The following is a 25271-nucleotide window of genomic DNA, read 5'->3' as shown; positions in this document are numbered from 1 at the left end:
ACCATTCACACCTACGGTCAATTTAGAGTCACCAGTTAACCTAACCTGCATGTCTTTGGACTGTGGGGGAAACCGGAGTACCCGGAGGAAACCCACGCGGACAACATGCAAACTCCACACAGAAAGGCCCTCGTCAGCCACTGGGCGCGAACCCAGGACCTTCTTGCTGTGAGGCGACAGTGCTAACCACTACACCACTGTGCCACCCCAGGAATATACATAGTTTAGGGGGGGAAAAACCTTCAAAGATTCTTATCTTTCTAAAATAATTATAATTAAATTTTTTTTCTGATAAGGAAATAGTTGTTTGGTTCTCTCTGGTTTCCCAAGAGGACAATCAGTGAGTTTTAGAATTAGCATTTTTTTTCTATGTAAATATACGTATAGGGGAGAGCAGGGAGACTTGGGACAGTTTGTATTCCCATAAATGAATTTCAACCAATCAGGTTTGAGATTACATCAGAAGTTAGACGTTTCCCCTTAGAGTAACTGACTTCCTTTAGAGCCTTGAAGCTGGACACTGCAGTAAAGTGTGTGCAGTTCAATATTTTTGTCAACCAAAACTTATATTTTCTACTTCAGTCCACCTCTATTCTTTGGTGTCATGTATGCTGGTGAATTCAGGATTTATTAGGAATTTAGGATTTGGTAGGTATGTAGCCCAAAGTTATCATATACAGGGCTTTGAACCGGTTCAAGGAACGAAAACGAAAACCAGGAACTTTTTCTATTTCACATGGAACAGAAACAAATTTTATTTCATTCCTCAAAGTTTCCGTAGCCTATAAATAAAAAAGCCATTCTTCTCCTGCGCAAGTTTCTATGACCCGCTGGGGTTCACTTCCTGTGTGACGTTCGCTGACTGAATGGAGAGAGCGGGAGGGTGGACTACTATCACGTCTTCACATCTTAAATAAGAGGTAAATATTGCAGTATATCGTTATTCAAAAACGTCAATTTCAAACACGATATCAATATATTTGTCCACGTTAATGAGAGGCTCGCGAACATTAAATGACGTTAACCTCTGTTAGCCTATCAATGCATAGGGCCTGACTAGCCTTTGGTAACACACTAAACGAATTATCTTTCATTTTTGGCACTTTTTCTGTTTGTGTAGATGGGAAGACATACTGAGAATCCAAATCGCCAACATTTGAAATAATAATTGTTTTGAATTATTTCTTGTCTTATTTCTTGTCTTATAATGAAGGCTGTAATAGAATTAGCCTACATTTGGCTTAAGCTGGATGAGACAGAGACATAATTTTATAGCCATTTGTTAAACAGCTGACAGGGAACGTAATTAACCGTTCCGGGAACGAAATTTTTTTGTTCTAACCAGTTCGGGAACGTCTATTTAATGGTGGAACCCAAAACAGGAAACGTTAAAATTCCGTTTCTGTTCGGAACGAACCAATAGGAAAAAAATTCTGGTTCAAAGCCCTGATCATATAGAATATAATTTATTAAGCTTAAATTCTGGGGAATTTTTTTTTCTGGGGATTTTTTTTTAATGGTCAGATGGGGAGAGTTGGGACAGTTCATGTTCCAGTTTTTTTTCTAGAGGTTTACAAATATAAAATTGTTTAAAAATGTGGGCATGTCCCTGCATGAGGATTGAGCTTATTTCATTCCCTCTTGAGAATGGAACTGTTTTGTCGAGTCAGATTTTGAGTAAACTGACATTTTTCTATCGCTGTACCAGCATCGTGTGTTCATACAGCTCATATGTTACAAGTTTTGAAAATAAATAAAAATTAAACACGTAGGTTGAGGTATTTAATTTTTGTTCCATGTCTCCACACTATGTCCCAAGTCTTCCAACATAATGTCCCACATCGCCCATCAGTGTCTCATGTCTCCCTGCAAAAAATAATGACAGAGAAAATGAAGCCTGAAGGTCAGGATATGTGACAAGCTGAGAAACACTCTCGAATACAATATGAATGTGACGCTACCTGCAAAGAATTTCACACAATCTACAAAAGCTGAAAACTTGTCCCAAGTCTCCCCACTCTCCCCGACATGGACCTAGTGTACCACTTTTAACCATCCATTTTAACAGTTAATATAAATTCAAGTGTATTTTTAAGAAAATATATTAGTGGCTTGTTCACAGAAAGGAATAAAACCCACTCAGTCTTAATTTATCTCCAACTTACCTCTTTATCAGTATGAGTGATCATCAGACCTTTTCTTGTAGGCTAACTTTTCCTTTAAGACTTTCCATTAGGAGGCTAAACCTGATCTAGATGATCAAAATAAAACTTTGTGAAATTTTCAGGAGGAGGGTGAGTGAGGAATCGTGTAAAAGTGCCTTTCAAATCCAAATCCATCAAATCCATCCATCCATTATCTGTAGCCGCTTTATCCTGTTCTACAGGGTCGCAGGCAAGCTGGAGCCTATCCCAGCTGACTACGGGCGAAAGGCGGGGTACACCCTGGACAAGTCGCCAGGTCATCACAGGGCTGACACATAGACACAGACAACCATTCACACTCACATTCACACCTACGGTCAATTTAGAGTCACCAGTTAACCTAACCTGCATGTCTTTGGACTGTGGGGGAAACCGGAGCACCCGGAGGAAACCCACATGGACACGGGGAGAACATGCAAACTCCGCACAGAAAGGCCCTTGCTGGCTGCTGGGCTTGAACCCGGACCTTCTTGCTGTGAGGCGACAGTGCTAACCACCGTGCCGCCCCAACAATAATAATAATTATTATTATTATTATTATTTTAAAAATTGGTATCAGGAAATGTGAACAGTTTTGAAACTTCATACATTTGAATGTACATTTACTTGTTCTTGTATTTAGGGCTATTGTAGATCCATGAACTAAAATCAAATTATTTGTAGACTCTAGCTGTACATAATAATAATAATAATAATAATAATAATAATAATAATAATAATAATAATTTGATGTGTAAAGAAATGTTTAGATGTATTTTTTAAATAAAATAACTCTTTGTCTGGAAAGAATTTCCCCAGAAAGCATCTCATCTCATCTCATTATCTCTAGCCGCTTTATCCTGTTCTACAGGGTCACAGGCAAGCTGGAGCCTATCCCAGCTGACTACGGGCGAAAGGCGGGGTACACCCTGGACAAGTCACCAGGTCATCACAGGGCTGACACATAGACACAGACAACCATTCACACTCACATTCACACCTACGGTCAATTTAGTGTCACCAGTTAACCTAACCTGCATGTCTTTGGACTGTGGGGGAAACCGGAGCACCCGGAGGAAACCCACGCGGACACGGGGAGAACATGCAAACTCCACACAGAAAGGCCCTCGCTGGCCGCTGGGCTCGAACCCGGACCTTCTTGCTGTGAGGCGACAGTGCTAACCACCATGCTGCCCCAACAATAATAATAACAACAATTATTATTATTATTTTAAAAATTGGTATCAGGAAATGTGAACAGTTTTGAAACTTCATACATTTGAATGTACATTTACTTGTTCTTGTATTTAGGGCTATTGTAGATCCATGAACTAAAATCAAATTATTTGTAGACTCTAGCTGTACATAATAATAATAATAATAATAATAATAATAATAATAATAATAATAATAATAATAATAATAATTTGATGTGTAAAGAAATGTTTAGATGTATTTTTTTGAATAAAATAACTCTTTGTCTGGAAGGAATTTCCCCAGAAAGCATGTGTAGCTCAAATATCATAGGTTCTACTCCCTTATCAGTGCAGTGATCGTTCACACTGTCACACTTGAGTGCGTTTGAGATGATGATTATTTCCAAAAGGCGGTGATTATTCTGTCGATTCCCCTAATTGAGATTTTGTTTATTTAATAAATGTGAAGCCCAGGGGACTTGATTTAGCCTCCGGACTGAAGTGTGGATACTCTCTCTCTCTCTCTGTGTGTGTGTGTGTGTGCGCTTCTCACCATGAGCCTGTTGGAAAAAGCTTGTTTTCACTCATGTCAAAATCATTTGTAATCAACATTCTGTCCCACCCTGTGAAACAGATAGAGTCCAGCATTTCAGTCTCATGGTGGCCAGATTGTGTTTTTACTGAGTTCTTCCACACATATATATATATATATATATATATATATATATATATATATATATATATATATATATATATATATCCCCTGGGCTGTTTATAGTGATGCGTAACACACTTTTTACTCGAGCATAAAATAATATTGAAAATAGTAACATGATGTAATATTTGTTATTTGGGTTCTGTGCTTGGCTTAACTATTTGCTGTGGGTTTGACAAAGGATGAAGCAGTTTGAGAGGGTGGTGAGTCGGGGACGTGTGTGTGTGTGTGTGTGTGTGTGTGTTGGGGGGTGCCCCGGACGAAGGCGGAGAAGGAGGAGGAGGGAAGCTCCAGAGTTACTGATCCTTCAGCTCCTGAGGTCTGTTTAGTTGAAGGGCCTTGGGAACTGTCCATTTCTTTTCTCAGAAGAGGGTTATGGATATCCTGCTCAACATCAGCGCAGCAAACCCATTTCACGCGATAACGATACGAATCATACGATAACGATAACGATACGAAGATGTCCAGCTTAACTCTTTCTACTCGTCTGTCTCTTTTTTCCTTCCCCCTCTGACTCTTCAGGTTTCTCCAACTAATAATGACGCACCACGCGTTTGAAAGATTTCAATGAGATCAGGTAAAATAAACAGATTTGCTGTTCATTGCTGAAGTTTGCTTCGTCTCCTGTGGCCAGCTGTGCCAAACCTGAGCTTCTGCGCTGAACAGGATGGCCACTGAGAGCTCTCTGGAGTCCACCAGCCCCACTATGAGGACGGATTCTGGATTAATGGACACTCCGACCGGCTCTGGAAGCCTGGGTAGTGGACCCAGCAAGGGAAAAAAGAACAGCTCGGGGATGCGACGTCCAGAAAAGCCACCCTACTCTTATATTGCGCTCATTGTGATGGCGATCCAGAGCGCACCGGCAAAGCGTCTCACCCTGAGCGAGATTTACCAGTTCCTCCAGACGCGCTTCCCTTTCTTTCGAGGCTCTTACCAGGGATGGAAGAACTCCGTTCGACACAATTTATCCCTGAATGAATGCTTCATTAAGTTACCCAAAGGTCTCGGGCGCCCTGGGAAAGGCCACTACTGGACCATAGATCCTGCGAGTGAGTTCATGTTTGAAGAAGGCTCCTTCCGGCGGAGACCAAGGGGGTTTCGGAGAAAATGTGAAGTCCTGAAGCCCATGTACCGCATGATGAATGGCCTCGGCTTCACTTCCACCATTTTACCCCAAAACTTTGACCTGCAATCTCCAGCGTGTCACGCTAATAGCTACAACCTGGACGTCATGTCAGGATCTGTGTCTGGTGGCGGGTTCGAACCCCTGAAACTTGGCCATTATGGACACATGGCCAACTGTCCACTCCCGGCAAATGGAAGCTATGGGGCAAACAGCAGTAGCCCAGTCTCTTCTTGCCCTCCGGGGAGCTCGATTGAAGGCCATTCTCAGTATTCTGGCACAGCTCACCATTGGCCTTCATCTCATTACCTAAAGCGCACTCATATCCCTGGTAGTCCAGGGTCCTCTACACAACAGCAAAGTGCACCATCATTTTCTTCATCCTACTCCATGGAACAAACCTATCTGCAGCCAAGCAGCAGACACAGTGCAGACATGACAAGTAGGTTATATGATCCAAACACATTTTTTTATGTAAATAAAAATACACATAAATTATATGCAACTTTAAGTAATGCACAATAATTTGTATTTTTTTTTCTTTTTCAAATAACTTATTATTCATTGTAAAAAAAAAATGGGAATGCACTCTTTATCATCCAGTTAAGAACACGAACCACATGTGAATACAACAGTTTTAATAAATAAAAGACCGACCTCATAAGGTCAGTACTGTGCTTTCTCTGGTGTCAGTACTGTCTTTACAGCGAGTTACTGAAAATGAGGGATTTGTTTATTGCTTGTTTTTGTAGTCTACAAACAGAGAAACCTTTTATAAAACGTTTTACTAGAACTGTTATAAGTTTTTTTCTTCCCTCCGTCCCATTCATTCATAACCCAGATATATAAAGAACCATGATTTACTGTATATCTAATTTAGTGATCAGAAAAAGTGAGCAAAATAGTCCTCAATATTGCTCATTTCTGGATAGGTTTTGTTGTGTCATTGCTGTAATTATAAAAAAAAAATAGCTACTGAAAATAAGTTTTCATTTTCTGGACAAAATAACATCATTTCCACAGACACTTAGCTCATATCTACCCTGTTAATTCTTCCCTCAGTACACCCAATAATTTAATTTCAAAGCAAATTTAAGTAACAAATTGACAAAATGGATTTCCATTAATGGCCCCATTGTTTCAATTAGTTTCTGCCTATACTGTACAAGTATAATGACATTTTAAGATCACGTGAACTTGTGCCAATGTCTGGTTTTCCATGCAGTAAAGTATGTTGCTTGAACAAAACACAGCACCGTTTAGATGAGTTTTGCTTTACAAAATCTGTTATGAAGCCAATGCATCTAGCTGTACACATTTGCATTGGTTTGTTTGTTTGTTTGCAGTGGGTGTATCTTGCTATCAGGCCCATTCCACTCCTGTGGATGAACGGAAGGACTTTATGTTAAATCTCAGTGGACTCGGATCTCTCCATCCGTCTGCTAGTGGATATTATTCTCATCACCATCCCCATTACAGTCAGCAGCAGCATGTTCACCCGAGTGTTCAGCAGGACATCAAGCCTTGTGTAATGTGAAGGAGGTCATCAAATGATCATGTCTACAGACTGAACCTGAAGATCCTGCAGTCCAACACACCCAAGCCAACCGATCGGTTTATTAGCAAGCCCTTAGTGTTTTGTTTTTAATCCTTCTTTGACTTGTCCAGTGGAGGCAATGATGTTTATCAGGCTGCTTTGAGGTAACTCTGTATTATGCTATAGCTACATATTCTGTTTTGTTCTGTTCATTCATAATTTCATCCATGGCACAAGTATTAAGGGCAGGGGAAACATCTAAGTTAGATGTTAGATGATAACATTGTCAGATGATCTAACTGAGCAGAGGAAGAACTGAGTGGAGATCTCCTAACCAAAGATTTATTATTTGAGTAAACGCACAGTCCTTGCAGAAAACGGTCACAGATATCATCACTATAATGTCACTTTGTGAGTGTGTGTGTGTGTGTGTGTGTGTGTGTGTGTGTGTGTGTGTGTGTGTGTGTGTGTGTGTGTGTGTGTGTGTGGTGCTGCTTTGCCTTCTAATTGTATATTCTATAATAAAATGTATAGTATAAAGTTGTTGTTGTTGTTGTTATAAATTACATTAATATAACAGAAATGACATTTAACATGAGATTCTCAATTAAGCTGTGTAAAATTATATCATAGCTAACAATTTAGTTCTTGTAGTTTAGAAATTATCGCCTGATCATCACTTGAAGTTTCTATAAAAAGCAAATAATAATAATAATAATAATAATAATAATAATAAACCGGAAATGGAAAGCTACAATAACTGTAAAAAACAGAAGTTATTACTGAAGGAGACATGCCATGTTTTATCACATGTTGCTTTTATCACATCACTGATATAACAGGAAAAAGCTGAAATGAAATCCTTTGCTAAAAACCTGCATGTAAACTTTAGGTATATCTTGCTAGAAGGATAGAAACAAAACCCTGACATATACTTCCACATTTGTGATTTGAAAATTCACTTGTGAAGCCACACGTGTTGAACAAACTGTGATGTTGTACTGCCATCTAGCGGCCAGATTTTACCACTGCACCTTCACACTTCTGTTGCTGTTTGTTTGTTTGATTTATTGATTCCTTTGTTTAAAAAAAAATGAGAAAAATAATTATACACTGCCACATTCGGCCTACATATCACTGTACCTACCAGGAATAAATAAACTTTAAACCTTGGGCTGCACGGTGGTGTAGTGGTTAGCACGGTCGCCTCATAGCAAGAAGGTTCTGGGTTCGAGCCTTTCTGTGTGGATATCTGTGAAGATACTCAGTCATCCAGGTACACAGTAATCTGTGGTTGGTAGAAGAGAGCAACTGGACTTGCTTGAAAAGTCTTGAAGACGTTTCGCCTCTCGTCCGAAAGGCATCCTCAGTTCTGTCTGTCTAATAGGGAGTATCAAGTATTTATCCTCTCATGGATCATCATAGAATCCGAATCAGAATGCTGATGGCTGCATTGTAGGTGGCTGATAGATGTCATAGACACCCACCTCTGTTCAGTGATGGTCGTTCCAGGTTGACAAAAATGAACGATCCTCTCTGGCTAAGATGTCTGCCAGTTTTCTGGAAGTCCTCTCATACTTCCGCACCAGTCGAAGGGATCTCATCCCAAAGTGCGTAGAAACATATCTGTGAAGATACTCAGTCATCCAGGTACATAGTAATCTGTGGTTGGTAGAAGAGAGCAACTGGACTTGCTTGAAAAGTCTTGAAGACGTTTCGCCTCTCGTCCAAAAGGCATCCTCAGTTCTGTCTGTCTAATAGGGAGTATCTAATAGGGAGCTTTCTGTGTGGAGTTTGCATGTTCTCCGTGTGTCTGCATGGGTTTCCTCTGGGTGCTCCGGTTTCCCCCATAGTCCAAAGGCATGCGGTTAGGTTAATGTGGGACGGTCTTGGGCTGAGGTGCTGCGAGTTGGCTTAGTGGTTAGCGTGTCTGCCTCTTGATCGGGAGATCGCGAGTTCTACTCATGGTCGGGTCATACCAAAGACCATCATAAAAATGGTACCGTCTGGCAAGGCATGCTGCAATACAGATGCGAGTGGGGAGTCAAACTCTCGCGGTTACCAGAGGACTAGCCCCCCACTGTAACCCTATGTAATAGGTGAGAAGCTGAGGGCTACGGAAACAGAGATCGGTGCCGCCCTATGTGCCACATGGTGTGGGAAGAGACTTTGACTTGGGCTGAGGTGCTCTTGAGCGAGACACCTAACTCCCAACTGCTCCCCGGGCGCTGTTAGCATGGCTGCCCACTGCTCTGGGCATGTGTGTCTTCACTGCTTCAGATGGGTTAAATGCAGAGAGGAATTTCACAAGTGTGTGATGAATAAAGTTGTGCTTTCTTGCTTTCTTTCTTAACTAGTTCAAAGGAAAGGAGTCTTTATGTCCACATTACAGCATGGAGTAATTTCATGTTCTGAACATTCATAAACATTTTTAATAAATTCTTTAAATATATTGAGTAGGCTGCTTTAAAACTTTTGGTGGGGGGGGGGGGGGGGGGGGAATATCAAACTTCTAGCTTCAGAAACAGGGCATGCAGGTATAGGCCCAATACATTATTTTGGAACAGAAGTGAAATATAAATACAGTAATACCCAGTCTCCTGTAGAAATTATTGCCAAGTTTTCGTCAGTCATTTCCAGAAATAGCTTTAGGTCTATGTACTCTTAAAAACATTATCCTTCTGAAAGGTTCTAGGTTCTAAACCCTACAACAGAGTGCTTCTCTATCAGAAAGAGTTGTTAGGAAACATCAGAATCCTTAACTATTTTTTAAATAATAATTTTTTAAAATCCTTGAAAAACAATCAAAGAATCCTGTTTGTAAGTGACTATGGTAATAAATTGTACACACACCATAAATGTCTCGAATTTAATAAAATAAAAGAAGAGCATATAACATGTCATTTCAAACACAACATATGACTTTAAGCATACACTAGTGCACATGAGGATTTGGTGGCGTTGGGATGCAGTTTGGACTTTCAGGAATATTACACTGCCACCTTGTGTCAGACAGTTGTAAGAACAATAGGCTGTTAAAGTCACTTCAGTCAAGGAATTTGTTTCCATCCATCCATCCATCCATCCATCCATCCATCCATCATCTGTAGCTGCTTATCCTGTCCGACAGGGTCGCAGGCAAGCTGGAGCCTATCCCAGCTGACTATGGGTGAGAGGCGGGGTACACCCTGGACAAGTCGCCAGGTCATTGCAGCAGAGCATTTTTTAAGGATTTTCACTAGGAGACCAACTGGTCTGGGCAATACAATCACAGGCCCCAGAGTCCATGTGGCTGCACCGCTGCGGCATATTCTGTGATGCAAAATGGTTCACCAATCACCATACAGACAAACACACTACAGTGACTACACAGCTATCAAGAGCAATTACCAAGCACAAATGTTATGTCAAAGACACTCAAAGTTACACGGTAATGACATCGGATTCTGACATCAGCCATCTCAGTAACCAAATTTTAGTTTTGTTTTTCTTAACCAACATGATCTTGGGGCGGCACGGTGGTGTAGTGGTTCGTGCTGTCGCCTCACAGCAAGAAGGTCCAGGTTCGAGCCCCGTGGCCGGCGAGGGCCTTTCTGTGTGGAGTTTGCATGTTCTCCCCGTGTCCGCGTGGGTTTCCTCCGGGTGCTCCAGTTTCCCCCACAGTCCAAAGACATGCAGGTTAGGTTAACTGGTGACTCTAAATTGACCGTAGGTGTGAATGTGAGTGTGAATGGTTGTCTGTGTCTATGTGTCGGCCCTGTGATGACCTGGCGACTTGTCCAGGGTGTACCCCGCCTTTCACCCGTAGTCAGCTGGGATAGACTCCAGCTTGCCTGCGACCCTGTAGGACAGGATAAAGCGGCTAGAGATAATGAGATGAGATGAGAACATGATCTTGTGTGTATATCTTATAACATAGATCTTCGTTTTCCTTGTTAAATGTATACTTACATGGTACTTAGTTAATTAATTGCAACTGATTGAACCAAATGATAAGACATAACTTGGTTTAAAATTTGGTCTCCCAGTGAAGCTGGTTTGGCATTGACTAGGAGACCAAATCTGGCCATTACTATGTTAAAAAATGCTCTGCATCGCAGGGCTGAATGTGAATAATAGTTTATCAAAATTTTAAAGAGCAAGACTGTTCAAGTTAATGCTTATATTTGCAACTAATCATTATTATTCACCTTTAATAAAGGTGGCCTAGTGTGTAATTAGTAAAACCAACACTGAACCCCCAGATACTTCTTTAAAAAAAAAAGAGAGTTAAAGGTGCTACAAATGACCTGCGTTAAAATCATCCCCAGTTTTCTTACTGTTTAATCTTTCAGAACAAACAGGCTTGAAAACAAATCCAAAGCTGCTAAAAGAAGGAGGTCATGCCAAAGTGTGGTGAATTAGATCACAGCCAGGTAGCAGCTTTCTACTCTGCTCCTCACACACCTGAACTTTGACCAGTGTTTCTTCACAAGTTGGGATATGAGAGGAAAAAAGGAGAAAAGAATTTCACTGTACTGTAATGTGTATGAGATAAATAAAGTCTTCTTCTTCTTTACTCCAGCCATGAAGAACAAATGCCTGCATGTTTTGAAATTTCCCTAGAACAGGAGTTGAAAAGCTCGGTCTAAAACTATCTGGCTCTGGATTGTTTGGAGCTAAAACATACTAAATTTAGGAGCTGGCTGAGGGATCCTTCTGGATTGAGGACTACTTGTTTCGCTGATGATATCGAGAGCTGAAAACAAAACTATATGTGGTCATAACCAGCTAAAAAATATATCATAAACTGACATAAAACTCCTAACTACAACTCTTAAATGTCAAGGGGTTTCTGTGTTTGAAAGGGATTCAAACAAACTAAAATGCTTTAGGGAAACTGCATAAATTGAGGAACCCTTGGAAATGAACCTTAAGACGTCAGAAAACAAGTCAAACAAAGGGTTCAGTGTGTGTGTGTGTGTGTGTGTGTGTGTGTGTGTTGTAGTAGTAGTAGCTAATGACAGGGTAACACCCAGGGTAGGTGCGTGTATATATTATGTAGATTATGTTATAGATGATTACTACAACTTACTACTTACAAATATATTATTACTTATAGACAGATAGTTGGTCAGGCACTAGACTGCTAAGGTACATATTTCAGAATTTGCTTCACAAAAATTATTCCTTGTTATTTTGTTAATCACTTTTTCAAGGAAAAAAATTAGCTATACAGACAGGATAGAGAGATATTTGGAAGATATCCATGATGGACTCAAGGCAAATAGAATGCAGAAGGCCATACTATTGGGCTCGGCAGAAGAGTACAAGAATGCTAAGGCAGCTTCTTGCTGCCAGCCCTAGTTTTTCCACTAGATAATTACTGTGCATTTAAACATAATAATAATAATAATAATAATAATAATAATAATAATAATAGCTAATGACTACTACGACTACTATTACTACTACTAATTATTATGATTATTATTACTATTATTGTGTAGAAACAGATGAATAGTAGTAGTTTTGTCTGCAATTAAAGAACAATGGAGATAGCCGAACACCTTTACTAATACAGAGTTAGCATTTTAGTATTTGTGAAAATAATACACATGAGCAAATAAATACTACAAACAGAGGCAGAAATGTGCTTCGTATGCAAAGTAGCAGGAAGTTTAAACTGAAATCGAAAATATGAAAATGAAATAGAAAATAATATACAGACATCAAATCTACATTAAAATGAGGAGCTTGCTCCAGTGTTCTACTCTGTTTTCAGTCTTCTTACAGAAAAGCTGTTCCATGGCACTGGCACAAATAAATAAATGAATAAACATGCTCACAGTAGACTCACATCTGTATGTCTGTCAATAGTTGTTGCATTGTTTTTTTCTGTATTTTTCTGTTTTATCTTTTGCAATTACGACCATCTGATGTGTGCAAAAAGTGTGTTTCATCTACTTCATAATTCCTCTAATTTAGTATTTATCTTAGGTGTATTTTTTTTTCTTTTTAATGTGCGTGTGTGTGTGCATATATATATATATATATATATATATATATATATATATATATATGTGTGTGTGTGTGTGTGTGTGTGTGTGTGTGTGTGTGTGTGTGTGTGTGTGTGTGAGCAAAGTTTAAACTGAAATCGAAAAGATGAACATGAAATAGAAAATAATATACAGACATCAAATCTACATTAAAATGAGGAGCTTGCTCCAGTGTTCTACTCTGTTTTCAGTCTTCTTACAGAAAAGCTGTTCCATGGCACTGGCATAAATAAATATGCTCACAGTAGACTCACATCTGTATGTCTGTCAATAGTTGTTGCATTGTTTTTTTCTGTATTTTTCTGTTTTATCTTTTGCAATTATGACCACCTGATGTGTGCAATAAGTGTGTTTCATCGACTTCATAATTCCTCTAATTTAGTATTTATCTTAGGTATATATATATTTTTCTTTTTAACGTATGTGTGTGTGCATATATATATATATATATATATATATATATATATATATATATATATATATATTTGTGTGGCTTGATAATGTCCTTTTCTGCTGCTATCAACTATGCTGCTGCAAACAGGAAATTTTCCCACTGTGGGATCATAAAGGTCTTCTTATCTCTTATATATATATATATATATATATATATATATATATATATATATATATATATATATAAGAGAAGATAAGACCTTATTCAAAACATTTATATTACATTACAATATGTCGTGTTTATTTAATTAAACTCGACAATTATTAAAAACTTCAATCCTTTAATTATGACCAGACACACTCTTATTAAGAGACGGTTCTAATATAATCGTTAATTTACGGGGGGGAAAAATTATATTAAGTGAATATTTAAATGCTTTTTAAAAGGTACTGAAAGAGCTTGGAGTCAGATCTCCAGCTTTCCTCCATCAGGGTCGTTTAGATGTTATTTTTAGCGCGTGCTCTGGCCAGGTTTCATACAGCAGAAACCGAATAATAATAATAATAATAATAATAATAATAATAATAATAATAATAATAATACGCTTGTTTTAAAGGCATGTGCATACATGTTTTTATTTATTTACTTCTTCTTTCATTTTTACATACATCATCTTAATTTTCCATCTTGCTTCTTTTTTTTTTCTATATTGCTCATTATATATGCCACGAGGGGGCAGCCAATGACAGAGCGGGATTGTACACATCGGACCTGCAACCCTAAGACTCATCAAGTTCTTGTTTTAAAGTATAAACTAAATACAATTTCTCACAGCATTCCGTTTAAAGAGTGTTTCTTGTTCAACGTGAGGATGAAGGTTATGCTGAAGATAAAAAATAACATCTAAACGACCCTGATGGAGGAAAGCTGGAGGTCTGACTCCAAGCTCTTCCAAGCAAGAACCAATATTTTAGCAGCTTTATAGTCTTCTCTCTCTCTCTCTCTCTCTCTCTCTCTCAGAATAAATTGAGAAATAAATACATATCAGTTTAGTCCTAATTAAAGATCTCGGACATGACAGAGATTAGTAGGTCTAATAGGGTAGAGTATTAGAGAATAGTATTATTAAGCTAGAATAAATAAAAGTATTGATCTAAATTATTAGCCTCCAGTTTCAGGTGATGCTCCACCACCCACCACCTTTGGGCTTTTAATAACAATATCAACCCTTAACTACACTCAAGCCAATCCATAATTATGTGCAACAGGTCAACCGTGTCTGTACAGTAGATACCATTTTAAAGTCTTCAAAATGAGTCCAGTTTGGCTCCAGACAAATAAAATGACAACCATAAAACAAACTATTTCCCTTCCTCATGCTCAGATCGAGCCGTGACCTGATCATCTCTATCAACCGTGTCTGTACAGTAGATACCATTTTAGAGTCTTCAAAATGAGGCTCCAGACAAATAAAATGACAACCAAAAACACCACAGGAAGCTTTGAGAGTTCATCCTCTTCTGGCACCTCGACAGTGCAACACAGTCATATATATATATATATATATATATATATATATATATATATATATATATATATATATATATATATATATATATATATATATATATATGTCTTCATATAAGCATCGATTATAATACAACCGATTATAATCACTATACAGCTGTGCAATCCAGATGAGATTATCCACTGCAGCTGCATGGAGTGAAATTAGCTGTAGAGACAAAACCCATAGTGCTGCCACCTCACACTCACACTCTCTGATAGTGAAACTGGGATGAGATTGTGAACACATGAAGACTCATAGCACACTGACTTGTTGAACCGTATCACTTATATTGTATTCTTTCTTTCTTTCTTTCTTTCTTTCTTTCTTTCTTATCATCCATCCCAACACGTGCGCGCATGAAGTGTTTAGGTGAACGCACACCTTCAGACTTGATGAAGTGTCCTGCCTCCATGGACTGGGTGAAAAGTACTCTGATCCTGTAGCTCCATAAACAGCTCTGAACGCCCATTGGACACGGGCTGCTCTCTGGGAGGAGCACTCACACAGGCAAAACAGCCAAGGATGAAGTTTTCGGTCCAAAAGGTTTCTCTGAAGTGACGGAAAGTTCATAAGTTTGTGACTTTTCAATGACAGATAGATGTTTCAGGATATATATATATATATATATATTTTTAACTCTGGAAGGTGATCTGTTGGCTACAAAGACTGCAAATCCAGGCAAGTGAAGACAGAGTGGACTTTGGATGATCTGAGCAAAACTCGACCACGGTACTGAGAAGAGGATCCTGGGAGAGGAGCTGGGAGAACTGTGGCCAGGTCCGCGCTCTAGTACCGTGAACTGAGGGGCACAATGCACGCGCGCTACCCTGCGTCCAGCCCCAGTTCTCTGGGTGTTGTTCCGTATATCACGGGCGAGCAGGGCTACTACCGGGCTGCCAACGGCGCTGGTTATACCGGCATCCCTGCGCCAATGAGTATGTACTCTCACGCAGCGCACGAGCAGTACCCCGGTGCCATGGCTCGCGCTTATGGCCCCTATGCGGCCACTCAGCAGCCCAAAGAGATGGTCAAACCTCCATACAGCTACATCGCACTGATAACCATGGCCATCCAGAATTCAGCGGATAAAAGGGTCACGCTGAACGGGATCTATCAGTTCATCATGGAACGGTTTCCGTTTTACCGGGAGAACAAGCAAGGCTGGCAGAACAGCATTCGCCACAATCTGTCTCTCAACGAGTGCTTCGTCAAGGTGCCACGCGACGACAAGAAACCGGGCAAAGGCAGCTACTGGACTCTCGATCCAGACTCTTACAACATGTTCGAAAATGGCAGCTTCCTGCGCAGGAGGCGCCGCTTTAAGAAGAAGGACGCACTGAAGGAACGAGAGGAGCGCGAGCTTCAAGGCAAGGAGGCCCGGGCCCACGCTCGCGACTCTCACCAGGAGCCGGTCAAACTCCGGGACATAAAGACAGAGAACGGAGCTTGCACGCCCCCGCGCTCTGGCACCCCGGCCCTCGGTTCGGTGACGAAAACCGAAAGCCCGGACAGCGTCAGTGTGGCCGGGTGCGACGGGAGCCCACAGACGCAAACGGCACAGCAGGCCTTCAGTATGGATAGCATAATCGCCGGGCTCCGTGGGTCACCACCGCAGGCTGCAGAGTTGCCCGCCTCGCGCGCTGCTTTACCGAGCTCGGTGCCTCTTGCCTATTCGCCCTCCACACAGCCAGCGCACTACAGTCCTCCGTGCGGCCAGCCGGCCGTCTACCAGTGCGACATGTACGCTGGTGACCGCGGGAACGAAGCCTTACCGGATTACACGAGCGCAACAAGCGTCGCCGCGTCCTCTCACGCGAGCCAAGAGAACCAGCACGTGCAACAGAGTCGGCTCGCACCGTGGTACCTCAATCAGAGCGCAGAAGCGGCGCAGCTCGGCGCGAGCTACGGGACACAACAAGCAAGCTTTCACGCCGCGTTCGAGGCTCAGCGGCTCGCGCTCAACTCCTCACCGGCGGCCGGAAGCGACGGAGGCTGTCAGACACCTTTCTCTGCCACTCAGCCGCTCTACCGGGCCTCGGGAACTTTCGTCTATGATTGTAGCAAGTTCTGACCAAACATCACCCGAGCCAAAACATCTGGCCCACACACTCGCAGTTTTTATCCCAGTTGAAATAATTTAACACAAAGCTTTTTAACCAAACCGTGGTGAGTACAGGGGGCTCAAGCAGCTCCGGACTGAAAGGCCTGAACATGTGTAAGATTTCTGTTTTTTTTTCTCGCCTCAATAGGACTTTATCTCTATCACTAGATTAATTTATTTCATTAAGAATCAGATGGACCAACTTTTCAAACAAATGTTAATCTTATTTATACAAAACAGAACCAAACTGTGTACAAAATATGCGATTTTTAAATGAAAAAAAATACTCGAAATATATTATTTGTTAAATAAATTCCTTTCCTCTTGAAGTAAAACGATCGAGTGATTTTTCGCCTTTCTTTCTTTCTTTCCTTCCTTCCTTCTTTCTTACAACCTGCAATAATGCGCCCCAAAGGATTGTATCACGTTTTACACGATTCACAAATTTCATGTTTCTGATCCCTTATCACCTGTCAGTGGCACCATCAGAACCGAACACAAATAGAAGCGTTTTTCTGTTTATTATTATTATTATTATTATTATTATTATTATTATTATTATTATTATACACCAAGTCATGACACCAGGACCAAACTCATTAGGAAACATTATTATTATTATTATTATTATTATTATTATTATTATTGTAGAAACTTTATATTACCTGGCCTTGGTCTTATACGACTATCATCACAATAATAATAATAATAATAATAATAATAATAATAATAAGAGAGGAGCTGCTGTAACTGGCTGCCACTCTAAAAGGGGCGCCGGAAGTTACTTGTGCAATACTACCTGGGTAATACTGGTAATAATACCTGTGCAATACCACCTTTGTTAACTATAAATCTGCAAACCATTTAATTTTTTTTATCTCTAAATTTGTAGTTTATTTATTTTATATATATCCTTTTTTGTTTAGTACTTTTGCGCTACTCCTTCACTGCCTTATCTATTTCTCTTTATATATTTTGCTGCAATGTAAATTTCCCCTTGTGGGATAATAAAAGGCTATCTTAATAATAATAATAATAATAATAATAATAATAATAATAATAAGAGAGGAGCTGCTGTAATTGGCTGCCACTCTCAAGGGGCGCCGGAAGTTACTTGTGCGATACTACCTGGGTAATACTGGTAATAATACCTGTGCAATACTTACACGTGCAATACCACCTTTGTTAACTATTTAATTTATGCAAATTTGTTAATTTTTTTATCTCAAAATTTGTAGTTTATTTCTTATTTATATATATCCTTTTTTTTAGTACTTTTGCACTACTCCTTCACTGCCTTATCTATTTCTCTTTATATATTTTGCCGCAATGTAAATGTCCCCTTTTGGGATAACTAAAGGCTATCTTATTAATAATAATAATAATAATAATAATAATAATAATAATAATAATGTCACAAACATTTCGTTTCATTGATGTTATTTATTTAGGTCTATTTCTGACAGACTGCAAAAATTACCCAGGCCCAATCAAGACCCCCAAATAGTTTTGATGTTCGTGGTGCTTTACTACAATGTCATGTAGGGCCTCCAAGAACCCAACACACACACACACACACACACACACACACACACACACACACACACACAACTGTTTAATATTATAATAATCCAAAGATGGAAGTAAAAGTAAGTCGGGTTCAACAAGACACGTGTATAAACCTAAACTTTTAAGTTATGCTACGAATTCGTGCTGAATCACCAAGCCACCACTTTTTTTTTCTAATGTGGGGACTGAATGTAATTAGCCCAATCATATGACTGCGTTTAGGCTAGGTCTATTTTTAGCATCATGGCCCAAAGCAGCTCACATGCTCTGCGCCCTGTGGTCACATCTGAACTTCATTTTTGCGTTATTTAACAAACTTTAAACAAACCGTGACATAAAAGTAGGCTGCGATTACATGCTAAAGCACATGTAGTTGGACAACATAAACGGCGAGTGCAGTTCTGTCTTATAGCGCACTAAACCCCAGCGGGCACTGCGGCACTGCGCCATAAACACAGCGTCATGCGCGGTTTCTGCTCCAGTGCGCACGTGCACGTCCGGTTGCTGTTAAATTGTGCAGTCGGCCACGTAATTTATAGAGAGGTTTACCGGGGAACTGCATGATGAGAATCAATCAATCAATCAATCAATCAATCAATCAATCAAAGGAAAGAAAGATTCAGCTGGGTGTTTCGTTTTTTGTTTCACTCTTTTGCTAGGCTTGTGCAGTGCAGGTGAGAGAGAGGGACAGTGATGAGGGCTCGTGGCAGTGAAAAGTGTCTTTGTTGTGATCGTTGGAGAGTTTTAGGCCTGAGTGAAGCGCGAGCGGAACACGACACCGACACGGGGCCCTCCGGTAGTTCACGTGCCAAACGCTCTTCAGCCACATGCTCGCGCAGCAACAGGCCCGGAGGCGGTATCAGTGCAGCCTGTTCATCATACAGCAGCCCAAATTATTTATAGGCAACTTTCTAAGCATTAGTCTGTTTGTTAGTTGAGAGAGCAATAAATCGTTTAAAAGTAGCTTTCAGATCTATTCACACACACACACGCACATACACACACACAAATTGTATTTTTCATCTCAGAGGCAGAACACGTCGTGAAACTGTAGTCATGTTAAATTATTTTAATTTTCTAACAAATTATTTTTTTATATTGAAACACACACACACACACACACACACACACACACACACACACACACACTGTCACCACCAGATTATTTCCTAACACTGGACACACCTTAGCACTTTTCTGTGAAGATCTATATAGTTCAACCAGTACAGTGTGTGTTCTATACAGCTTTATAGTTTCTGTAACAAAGCCACGACTTGCATTCATTCATGTTACCTGATCAGAATGTAACCCAAAATTTTGTCGTGCAATTTTCTGGGAATATATATATATATATATATATATATATATATATATATATATATATATATATATAAACATAATTTCATTTACTCCATTAACCCTGTAACACACACACACACACACACATATATATATTCCCAGGAAATTGTACGACTATATACATACGACTATATAGATCTTCACAGAAAAGTGCTAAGGTGTGTCCAGTGTTTATATATATATATATATATATATATATATATATATATATATATATATATATATATAAACATAATTTCATTTACTCCATTAACTCTGTAACACACACACACACACACACACACACACACACACACACACACACAGATATATATATATATATATAACAGAGTTAATGGAGTAAATGAAATAATTTTTTCATAAATACGTTTGAGAACACAGACACTGATTTTTACAACAGGCCGACCGAGACCAGCTTTAAACCCTTGTGTGAATAGTGAGAGTCGGCTGTCCTTATACACCCGGGCTTTAAAAAAACAACAATTACACCTGAAAATAATAATAATAATTATAATAATAATAATAATAAGCCGCATTGCATCATCGATTATTTTCTTCTAATAACATTTCTCCGGGTTGCACATGATTTAAAAAAGACGAAGCATGTCGATGAACGGTATTTATTCCAGTCGCGGACAAAAAAAAAAAAAAAGCAATAATTATTTATTCATGAATTTCGATTAAAAAGTTGCTGGTTATTATTTTACTGACAACTAAGAGACCTGCATTCGTTATATATCTTTATGCACAGATAGATAGATAGATAGATAGATAGATAGATAGATAGATAGATAGATAGATAGATAGATAGATAGAGTTTTAAAAAATGCATGTCATGTTTCACTGTGTTTTTCGACTTGTATAAAATAAAAGAGCCTGTTGCGCGAGTAAGAAATTCGAAGTGTGATGCAATGATCAGAGACGACATGATCAAAAATGATCTAAAATCAACAAACCAGCCTGAAAAGAAAGATGAAATTTGAAGTTCATATCGGAGACAATATTATAAGTGCCATGATCACATTAAACAAAACAAAACAAAACAAAACAAAACAAAACAAAACAAAAAAAGACCACTTGCTGGGGATTTATTAAAGCTGGACCTTACTACTGTTAATATAGCATACAGTGAGTTACTACTGTTAGCATAGTACACAGTGAGTTACTACTGTTAGCATAGTACACAGTGAGTTACTGCTGATAGTATAGTACACAGTGAGTTACTGCTGAGAGTACAGTGAGTTACTGCTGAGAGTATAGTACACGGTGAGCTACTGCTGTTAGTATAGTGCACAGTGAGTTACTGCTGATAGTATAGTACACAGTGAGTTACTGCTGTTAGTATAGTACACAGTGAGTTACTGCTGTTAGTATAGTACACAGTGAGTTACTGCTGATAGTATAGTACACAGTGAGTTACTGCTGATAGTATAGTGCACAGTGAGTTACTGCTGATAGTATAGTGCACAGTGAGTTACTGCTGATAGTATAGTACACAGTGAGTTACTGCTGTTAGTATAGTACACAGTGAGTTACTGCTGTTAGTATAGTACACAGTGAGTTACTGCTGATAGTATAGTACACAGTGAGTTACTGCTGATAGTATAGTGCACAGTGAGTTACTGCTGATAGTATATTGCACAGTGAGTTACTGCTGATAGTATAGTACACAGTGAGTTACTGCTGTTGGTATAGTTTACAGTGAGTTACTGCTGATAGTATAGTGCACAGTGAGTTACTGCTGATAGTATAGTACACAGTGAGATACTGTTGTTAGTATAGTTTACAGTGAGTCACTGCTGATAGTATAGTATACAGTGAGTTACTGCTGTTAGTATAGTTTACAGTGAGTCACTGCTGATAGTATAGTATACAGTGAGTTACTGCTGTTAGTACAGTACACGGTGAGTTACTGCTGTTAGTATAGTATACGGTGAGTTACTACTGTTAGTATAGTACACAGTGAGTTACCGCTGTTAGTATTGTGTACAGTGAGCTACTGCTGTTAGCATAGTATACAGTGAGTTACTGCCGTTAGTATAGTATACAGGGTCATTCCATGCCAAATCAACAAGAGGTTATGCTCGACCATCTCAGATTTCAATGAAATTTGGAGGGCTCAGAGATACTATTAAAAGAAGTTAATCCCCAAAACTTGAGCTTCCTATCACCAATAGTTTCAGAGATAGAGGCATTTGAATTTTTCGATTTTTTTGTTTTTTGCTCAAAACATACATATTTCAATGTGCAATATAATCTTTATTATGCAAGATAGAAACCTAAAATTTTGCACAGAGAGACTCAATGTCTTGTACTACAAGCTTCAACTTAGAATTTCAATGGTCATTGTATATTAGATGGTGATTTTAACAAGGAAATTAAAAAGACAAATTTGCATTTTTTGCATTTTTAACTCATTCTGGAAGCTTGCCTGTGGCAGTAATGCTTAAACTAAGAATGTTATTCAAATCTACACAGAAATATCTACCAATTTCAGTTTTACCAAGTCTCCACTATTCCTAGTTTGTCTGTAATAGGGTTTTGAAATTCGCAGATTTCTAAAACATGCCATTTTCAGTAGCAAGAAATCCAATGTGGGATAGCAGTTACGAACTTGTAAATTTTTTTCAGTAATCCCCAAGACCCATATTTTATATTTCCAAATTTTTGTTCTGTGTCTCTCAAGTATTTTTAAACTACAGGGGTTTAAATAATCAATTTTCACCAAATTCGAATTTTTGATATATTTTCATATAACTGATATTTGAGGGTTAATAAATGCTTCAATAAGGCTCAAGTAGGTTAGGAGACATGTTTCTTCCTCAATTTTAAATAAAATTTCAATTAATGCTCAGTATTAATTATTTGTAAATTGATTTTAATCTAAGACTGTGTAACATTAGCAATCAATGACCAGCTATTGTGTACCAGTCAACAGCCAGCCTTATCAGTATCAACACAGCACAATAGGTGACCTTTGATACCAGAACAGGTGGCTCATATCTTATAGTTTTAGAGTCTGTAAACTGCATACTTGTTCAGATAACATTATATTGCTTGGATTATATTAAATACATTGTAATACAGAGCACTGAGAAAATTTACCAATGTTATTAACTGAATGTGTTTGCAAGGATTGGATATTTTGAATAGTTGACTAGGGAATTTAATTGTAGTTGCTTTCAATTTGAGATCAGTATAAATGAGTTTGTTCTTAGACATCTAGAAATGGCTGAACTTCCTCCCTGTTCTATAGGAATTGGACTAAAGAAAGATTCTGACTGCCATAAACTAACATACAACAGAAATTGTAAGTTAAGTGATTTATATGAAAAATGACTGACTTCTTTAGTTTTTATATATAACTTGTATATATATATATATATATATATATATATATATATATATATATATATATATATAAGTTGTATTTATCAGTCCTTAATCATCAATAAAATGGAAATAATATCAAAAATTCGAATTTTGAAAAATGGATTTTTTAAACACCTGTAGCTCAGAAATACTTGAGAGACACAGAACAAAAACTTGGAAATATAAAATATGGGTCTAGGAGATTACTGAAAAAAATTTACAAGTTCCTAACTGCTATCCCACATTGGAATCCATGCTACTGAAAATGGCATGTTTTAGAAATCGGCGAATTTCAAAACCCTATTACAGACAAACTAGGAATAGTGGAGACTTGGTAAAACTGAAATTGGTAGATATTTCTGTGTAGATTTGAATAACATTCTTAGTTTAAGCATTACTGCCACAGGCAAGCTTCCAGAATGAATTAAAAATGCAAAAAATGCAAATTTGTCTTTTTAATTTCCTTGTTAAAATCACCATCTAATATACAATGACCACTGAAATTCTAAGTTGAACCTTGTAGTACAGGACATTGAGTCTCTCTGTGCAAAATTTTAGGTTTCTATCTTGCATAATAAAGATTATATTGCACTTTGAAATATGTATGTTTTGAGCAAAATGCAAAAAATTGAAAAATTCAAATGCCTGTATCTCTGAAACCGTTGGAGATAGGAAGCTCAAATTTTGGGGATTAACTTCTTTTAATAGTATCTCTGAGCCCTCCAAATTTCATTGAAGTCTGAGATGGTCGAGCATAAATTTGTCAGATATTTGTTGATTTGGCATGGAATGACCCTACAGTAAGTTACTTCCATTAGTATAGTACACAGTGAGTCACCGCTGATAGTGTGGTGCGCAGTGAGTTACTGCTGTTAGTAAGGTGTACAGTGAGTTCACTGCTGATAGTATAGTGCGCAGTGAGTTATTGCTGTTAGTACAGTACACGGTGAGTTACTGCTGATAGTATAGTACACAGTGAGTTACCACTGTTAGTATAGTATACACTGAGTTACTGCTGTTAGTATAGTATACAGTGAGCTACTGCTGTTAGTATAGTATAGAGTGAGTCACTGCAGTTAGTACAGTGCAGAGTGAATTACTGCCGTCAGTATAGTATATATAGTGAGTTACTGCTGTTAGTTTAGTACACAGTGAGTTACTGCTGATAGTATAGTACACAGTGAGTTACTGCTGTTAGTATAGTACACAGTGAGTTACCGCTGTTAGTATAGCATACAGTGAGTTACTGCTGTTAGTATAGCACACAGTGAGTTTCTGCTGTTAGTATAGTACACAGTGAGTTACTGCTGATAGTATAGTACACAGTGAGTTACTGCTGTTAGTACAGTATACAGTGAGTTTCTGCTGTTAGTACAGTATACGGGGAGTTACTGCTGTTAGTATAGTATACAGTGAGTTACTGCTGTTAGTATAGTATACGGTGAGTTACTGCTGTTAGTATAGTACACAGTGAGTTACTGCTGTTAGTATAGTACACAGTGAGTTACTGCTGTTAGTATAGTATACAGTGAGTTACTGCTGTTAGTATAGTATACAGTGAGTTACTGCTGTTAGTATAGTATACAGTGAGTTACTGCTGTTAATATAGTATACAGTGAGTTATTGCTGTTAGTATAGTATACAGTGAGTTACTGCTGTTAGTATAGTACACAGTGAGCTACTGCTGTTAGTATAGTACACAGTGAGTTACTGCTGTTAGTACAGTACACAGTGAGTTACTGCTGTTATAATAGTACACAGTGAGTTACTGCTGATAGTATACAATGAGTTACTGCTGTAAGGTTTGGTTTCCATAAGTGCTCAAATGATGAATGATTAATTTGGACTTAATTAGGAACAGGGATTTGGGCTCTCTTTAACCAGCCAGAAATCTGGTATATTCAGAGAGAAAATCTGTAAACCTGAATAATCCACTTTGTGCCTTAAAGAAAGAAAGAAAGAAAGAAAGAAAGAAAGAAAGAAAGAAAGAAAGAAAGAAGTGTAAATATCTGCTTTTAACTAACTCAGTAACTAATTAACTGACTAACTAACTCAACCACTGATACTTTCATTTTATCATTTTATGATATCATTTTTGTTTTATTGATTTT

General features: G+C 38.5%; 2 protein-coding genes across 2 annotated transcripts; both read left to right on the top strand.

Moving 5' to 3' along the window:
* Positions 1 to 4442: 4442 nt before the first annotated feature.
* foxf2b (forkhead box F2b) lies at positions 4443 to 7240 on the top strand. Its single transcript, XM_060916120.1, has 2 exons — positions 4443 to 5662; positions 6567 to 7240. Exons 1-2 carry the CDS (start codon positions 4762 to 4764, stop codon positions 6755 to 6757), a joined length of 1092 nt encoding a protein of 363 aa, XP_060772103.1. The 5' UTR covers positions 4443 to 4761; the 3' UTR covers positions 6758 to 7240.
* An 8019-nt stretch (positions 7241 to 15259) lies between these two features.
* On the top strand, positions 15260 to 17138 carry foxc1b (forkhead box C1b). The gene has a single exon (XM_060916119.1). It carries the CDS (start codon positions 15571 to 15573, stop codon positions 16828 to 16830), a length of 1260 nt encoding a protein of 419 aa, XP_060772102.1. The 5' UTR covers positions 15260 to 15570; the 3' UTR covers positions 16831 to 17138.
* The last annotated feature ends 8133 nt before the right edge of the window (positions 17139 to 25271 follow it).

The sequence above is a fragment of the Neoarius graeffei genome, chromosome 3 (genome assembly GCF_027579695.1).
Source record: "Neoarius graeffei isolate fNeoGra1 chromosome 3, fNeoGra1.pri, whole genome shotgun sequence".
Lineage (NCBI taxonomy): Eukaryota > Metazoa > Chordata > Actinopteri > Siluriformes > Ariidae > Neoarius > Neoarius graeffei.
This window is presented reverse-complemented; position numbering and strand designations above follow the sequence as displayed.